At 51.2% G+C, this 6,758-nt stretch overlaps 1 protein-coding gene across 2 annotated transcripts in view; it reads right to left on the bottom strand.

Moving 5' to 3' along the window:
• Positions 1-702: 702 nt before the first annotated feature.
• The window catches only part of GPR173 (G protein-coupled receptor 173), a 32,593-nt gene continuing 26,537 nt past the window's right edge, over positions 703-6,758 (bottom strand). For both annotated transcript variants that reach the window (XM_017517634.2, XM_037734589.1), the window contains one exon: positions 703-4,815. In XM_017517634.2, the coding sequence (XP_017373123.1) occupies positions 3,597-4,718 (1,122 nt within the window). In that variant the 5' untranslated portion in view covers positions 4,719-4,815 and the 3' untranslated portion in view covers positions 703-3,596. The remainder of the gene's footprint in view (positions 4,816-6,758) is intronic.

Here is a 6,758-nt window from a genome sequence, read left to right on the forward strand (position 1 = left end):
CTTGTGCCTCTTCCCCCAACCCCCGCGTCTGCCCCTTGGGTGAACTCTGCTGTCGCTCCTCGGGGCTCGGGCTGCCCTACCGCCCGCGCCTGCAATTTAGGCACCCAGGGTGTTTGGTTTGGGGGCCAGGTTTTGACGTGGCGTTTTCCATCTCTGCAAAATGGCTCTAGAAATAATAATCACACACACACAAAAGTAACTTCCTCTGCGTCATAAAAGTGATTGTGATTCAGCTCATCTGCTAGAATTTTCTAGCACTTTCCATCTCTTCATTTCTGCCCTTTCCATCCTTTCCTCTCCCTTTCCCCAGTGTATGCTGTATTTTAAGATTTTTCTTTTTAAACCAGAGATAGATGGTCTTTTGTGAGGCATGGTGGTGGAGGGCTAGCTTTGGTGCTGGGATTCACATAATGAGTGTGCCCTTCATTTTGTAACCTTAACCAAATCACTGCCCCTCTCTGAGCTTCAGTTTTCTCTCCCTTAAATTAGGCATCCCTAAAGAAAGGTGTAGGTAACTTCCCATTGCAGCCTTGTAGCGGAGCAGAGAAAAGGAGGAGACCTAGGGATCCATCATCGGGGAATGGATGAGAAAAATGTGATATATGTTTAAGATGGACCACTACAATGAGTTAGATCTATATACGGCAACATGGCTGGATCTCTCAAAGACAGATGTTGAGTGAAAAAAGAAACAGAACAAGATTTATAGTACAATACTGTTTATGTAAATTAAAACACACAGCAATACCATATATTTTTCACAGATACACAGATATGCAAATAAACACATGAACGGTGGATTGGAAGGACATATGTTAAATACACGAGAGTGGGTGCCTATGTAAGGGGCGGGGAGGATGGGATCAGGAATGGGTGATGAAGGGGACAAAACTGAAGGAACAAAAGAATAAAAGGGCCTCACATGGACTAATGATGACACAGTGTGCCAAGAACTGAGGAGTATGGTCAACTCAATTCTGTGCACCTGAGAGATTAAATAGATGGTAAATCAACTGAGTGTCTAGGGAGCAGGCTGGCTGGGTAGATTTCTGGGCTTGGGTTTTTTCCCCGTGACATCCCTCCCTCTAAATTTGGTCAAAGATGACCGAAGTCCTACCTGCATAAGTGGCCCCTAGGAAGGGCTCCCACCCCAGACTGAGCAGTCCCTCCAGAAGCCACTACTTTGTTGGGGGCATTTCCTAACCCCATCAGTTTCACTCACATTTGATCTCCAATTTCCAGTCCCCATTCTCCATGGTGATCCAATTTTAGGAACACCTTGTTTGAGTTTGGAAAGGAGACTGAGACGGAGCTGAGATGGGGCTACAGGCTTGTGAGGAGATGAGGTTCTCAAGTACCCCGGCCCCAGCCCTCCCGTGCTCAGAGCCTGGGCCAATGGAGGCCCATCTTGTGAGATGGGAGTCTATCCTCTTACTACCTACCTATGTACGGTTTTTAAGATCCATCTCTTGACCACTATACTTCCTACCACGGGCACATACTCTAGTTTGTCTCCTCAACTGTGTGTGACGTGTTTGTGTGTGTGTGTGTGTGCATGCACATGCTGTATATGTCCCCACATACAGGCCTTTGCTTACATGTGTGTACCAGGCAAGTTTTCCTCAGGAGTGCCTCCCCACACAAAGTCACACAGACACACACTGTCACTCAATCATGTCTCTCCACATGTGGTCACACAGGACGCATGCACACAGACACCACACACACACACACACACACACACACACACACACACACACAGTCAGAAAGAGAAAACATCCAATATAGCATTGTTCATTTCAGTTTTTCCATTTACAAAATCCAATGGTGAATCCAGGCAGTTAGAAAAAAGAAATGGAGGAAAACCCTCCTGAATGTACCCTATTTACCCCCCACCCCCTTGGTCTTCCCACCCCACCCCATTGGAAAGGCACCCCCATCACTATCGCTGAGAGAACAGGCTCCCCCACTCCTGGCCTCTCAGCCACTCTGGCCTGCCTTTCCAGGGTCACTCTGCTGCCAGGCTCATTAATGTCTCTCCTGCCTAGAGTGCCCTCTCCATTCTGTATGGACCAGGCTTCCCCAGTTCTGGGACTCTCTTGGGGTAGGGAGGGAGTTTAGGACAGGGACTTCTATAAAGAAGGGAAAGAGGGGTGGATAAATACAGATTCCAGCCCCACAGAAAGTGAGAGGGGGGCAGAGAGCCTGGGCAAGACCAGGCCAAAGAGTGCCAGCTTGGCTCACCAATCCACAGAAGAGGCCTCGAAGTAAGCCCAAAATGGACTCCACCCCAGGGAGGGAGGCTTGGATCTCCCGCCTGGAGAATCTGGCTGCAGTCTGCTCCACTTTGGGTGTAGGTAAGGGTGGTGGAAGGAAGGGGAAAGAGGGTTGTTGGGAAGAAGTACGTTTGGGGCTCAGGGCCCAATAGGCCAAGGGTTACTAAGGAGGGGCTCAAGGCCCCTGAGGCTTGAGGGGGACAAAAAGAGGTCAGATAGGAATGAACTCAAGTCCATAGTGCCTTGGAGTTCGTATCTCTATTGGTTACCAAGGCCCCAAACAAATTTTCATCTTCAGAAGAGTAGGGTAAGCCCAAGAGACAATTCTGGGGTTGAATTCGGCTCTGACCCGTCTCTGTGGTCCAGCTACTCTGGGGAGTTCAGCTCCCTCCCTACACTTCCCTGGGGGGCTGCTCCTGCCTGTGTGGCACCCACATCAGTCCTAATGGGGCTGGAGTGGATTTCCATTCTCAGGAAGAAGAGTTGGGGGCTGGGGATCCTGAAGGCAGCGTGAAAGAGCGTGACCAGCATGAGAGAATGTGACCAAGTGTGACCATTCTCTTCAGCTCAAACAGTTCAGCTCACATCCTACTCTTCACCTAACCTGGGCCCATCCTTGGGTCCCTTCTCCCTACTCCCCTGGCTTCTCCAACAGATGCACAAGAACCATTTGGGAGGTCTGGACATGGTGGGGAGGGGGAGAAGACTGGGCTGGGGGCCAGGGTTGGCCTAAAACAACATTGCACATGACATAGCAATTAAACATCCCTGCTCCCTGGGAACCCAGCACCCCCTTTGGTCTGTCTTGTCAGCAGCCTTGGACCACTTTCTCCCTAAACATCTAGGCCTTGCTAAAGGACTTGGAAGGGAGGGTGCATGGGAGCAGAGGGGGCAATAAGAGCTCTGGAAGTCTATTTTACAGGACAATTTTCCCCCTTCTGGACAGTGTCAGAAGGAGAGACATTAAAGTAAGAAAGCCTGTCTCCTCAACTCTTAGTAGAAAAACCCGCATTCTCAGTTGTTTCTTTTTCTGAATTGTCACTTCTGAGACAGAGAGAGAGAGAATGAGGTTGTAGAAGTGGAGAAGGAGTCAGTGGAGACAGGTCCCACAAAACTAAATATGCCTCTTTCCCAGTCCCTCGCCCAGTCCTCCATCCTTGGGAGGTGTTTGCAAAGGTGCCTAGATTATACAGGTGGGTTGAGGGGCTGGGGCTGGAGCTCAGAAAGGAGGGCTCCCGTGTGGGCCCCTACCCCTCCTTGCTGTTGGCCCCATCATGGTGGCCATGACCTTCTCTCTGCCTGTCTGCCTACCAGCCTGCTTCACATGACACAGTAGGGTTCTCTGGGAGCTGGGGCACCTCCTGTGCCCCAGCAGGGGGCATGAGTCCTCAGGCACTTCTTGAGGTCCTTGTTGAGCAAGAAGCAGACAATCGGGTTGACGGCAGCTTGGGCAAAGCTCATCCAAACAGCAGTGGCCAGGTAGCGGTGGGGCACGGCACAGGCTTTCACAAACACTCGCCAGTAGCAGGCCACGATGTAGGGTGACCAGAGGAGCAGAAAGAGCAGTGTGATCGCGTAGAACATGCGGCCCAGCTGCTTTTCACCCTTGACCTCGTCCATGCCCAGAAGCCGCCGGCTGGCTGCGTGCCCATTCTGCCGGATACCCAGCAGGGTTGGTGGCATAGGCCCACGGCCAAAGCCAGCGATCCAGTTGGCAGCAGCCTGGCCAGTGGCCCCGGGACCATGGAATGTCCAGTTCTGGCTAATGGCTGGCACCATCTGCACTGGCTTCATCTTGCGGTGACGATACTCGAAGAGGAGCAGCTTGCCATAGACAGCATGTGTAGCTGCCATGAGCACAGCCAACATAAGCATGAAGCCCAGCGTGTCATTGGCCTTGAAGTAGCGATGCTCAAAGATGCACTGGTCCTCCTCCCGAATAAACTTGTAGGTGCCCACGTCGAAGACAGGTGGGAAGGCCATGGCCACAGACAGGGTCCAGGCCATGCAGATGACAGCTGCACATGTCCAGAGTGTCATGCGCTTGGCGTAGAAGCGGTGGTGGGCGATGGCCATGTAGCGGGTGACGCTGATGCAGAACAGCATGAAGGCCGCATGGAAGCAAAATAGCACAGCCATAAAGGCCACAATCTTGCAGCTGAGTGCACTGAAGGTCCACGAAGAGCCGTGGCGCACAGAAGCCAGCACAAAGGGGAAGCAGACGGCAGAGCGTATGCCATCAGCCAGGCACAGGTCCAGCAGGAAGTAGTAAGGAGCCTTGTGCAGGGCACGCTCCTTGAGCACCAACAGGGACAAGATGGCGTTACCCGCCAGGCTGACGCACATAATCAGTCCTAGCAGTACCAGCTTCACGTAAGCCGATGCGGATGGCGGGGACAGAGCGCCGCTCACCTCCTCAGGCTCTCCAGTGGTGTTGGCCATACTGAGGGCCAGGGCCTACTGCCAACCCTATGGGATCAGCCAGTCCAGTACTCGATGGGCCCGGGGGGGCTCCATGAGTTGTCCTGCTACACTGCACCTGCAAATGGGGATGGGAGGGAGAAACAGACACAGAGAGATGAGGGCAGGAGAGAGACAGAGGGGGAGAAAAACACACAGGTGTGCAGAGACAAAGTGGCAGAGAGAGAGAGAGAGAGAGAGAGAGAACACAGAGAAAAGAGGCGACCAAAATAAATGGAAAGAGATTGACACAGAAATGGAGGGGATGAGAAAGAGTGAGGAGGAAGAGAGGAGAGAGAGACAGACAGACAGACAGGAGAGAGACCATGAGAAACAGATGGAAAGAAGAGGAAGAAACAGAAAGGGCAGGGTTAGTGTATCAACGAGCCATCCCCACTTATGCCCTGGCTGGTGCCAGGCCCTACCCCTGGACCATTCCTGCTCCTACTCACTCCTTGTTGGTGGGTGAGGATGCTGCATTTCTCCGGATGTCCTTGGTTACCTGTTTCCTCCAATGGTGGGTCTGTGGGGTGGGGATGTTGGTGCAACTCTTCTCCCCCTTTCCAAAGCACTAAGGTTGTGTTCAGACTTTTTTCTACTGCCACCCATAGTAAAAAAATACATTTTACATCCCAACCCGCTCCACATACATGCATGCACACACACAGCTCAACCAAAAGTTTCACAAAACAATACTGATCTTATATGCAATGTACCCCATTTGTTTTTATTCTATTTCATGTGTTCTTAAAATGCTGGTATCACCCATTTAATTGATTTCTTTATTCCTGATCAGGAATGTGTTTAGTATGCTTGAGGAACGGCAGGAAGACGAGTGTGGCAGGAACAGTAAAAGCAAGGAAGACAGTGGTGGGAGGTGAGGTCGCACAGGTGTCTTGGGGCCAGATTGTGTAGGGCTGTGGGCCACGATGAGGACTTTGATTTTTATTTTAGGTGAGGAGGCAAGTATATGTGAATATAAAGTGCATATTCATTTATATACTGAAAAAATATTTATCAAGCATATCCTGTGTGCCAGGCACTTTTCTAGGTATTGAGGATGCAGCTGTAAACTAGACAGATTAAGATCCCGGCCTTTGTGGAACCGACATTCTGGATAATAAAGAAGAGGGGCCGGGCACGGTGGCTCACGCCTGTAATCCCAGCACTTTGGGAGGCCGAGGCGGGTGGATCACGAGGTCAAGAGATCAAGACCATCCTGGTCAAAATGGTGAAACCCCGTCTCTACTAAAAATACAAAAAATTAGCTGGGCATGGTGGCACGTGCCTGTAATCCCAGCTACTCAGGAGGCTGAGGCAGGAGAATTGCCTGAACCCGGGAGGTGGAGGTTGCGGTGAGCCGAGATCGCGCCATTGCACTCCAGCCTGGGTAACAAGAGCGAAACTCCGTCTCCAAAAAAAATAAAATAAAATAAAATAAAGAAGAGACAGGGGTGAAGTACAGTATGTCAGATGATGACAAGTTCCTAAGAATAAACATAAAGGAGGGAAGGAAGATAGGAAGTGCTAGGGGTGGGGAAGGTGCTGCAGTTTTAGATGAGGTGGACAGGGGAGGCTTCACGAAGGAGGTGTCGTCTGAGCAAAGACCTAAGGGAGGTGAGAGAGTGAGTCATGGGGTTATCTGAGGGAAGAGAAGTCCAGGCAGGGGGAACAGCCAGAGCAAAGGCCCCGAGGTGGGACTCTACATGGCATGTTTGAGGAAGAGCAAGCAGGCCACCGTGGGTGGAACACAGTGAGTCAGGGGAACGTGGTGGGGGGTGAGGTCAGAAAGGTGGTGAGGCCAGATCAAAGAGGCTATGGTGAGGGATTTTTCCTCTGAATGAGATGGGAGTCATGGCAAGATTCTGAGCAGCGGCCAGATGTGGTGTGAAGTAGGATGGAACAGAATCCCACTTGCCGTTGTAAAGAGCAGAGGTCACATGGGGTGCAGGTAGAAGTAGGGAGACTACTCAGAGGCCCCTCTAGGGGACATTTTGGAAATTTGTGTAGGAGCATTTTTGA

The sequence above is a fragment of the Cebus imitator genome, unplaced genomic scaffold, assembly GCF_001604975.1.
Source record: "Cebus imitator isolate Cc_AM_T3 unplaced genomic scaffold, Cebus_imitator-1.0 Scaffold640, whole genome shotgun sequence".
Lineage (NCBI taxonomy): Eukaryota > Metazoa > Chordata > Mammalia > Primates > Cebidae > Cebus > Cebus imitator.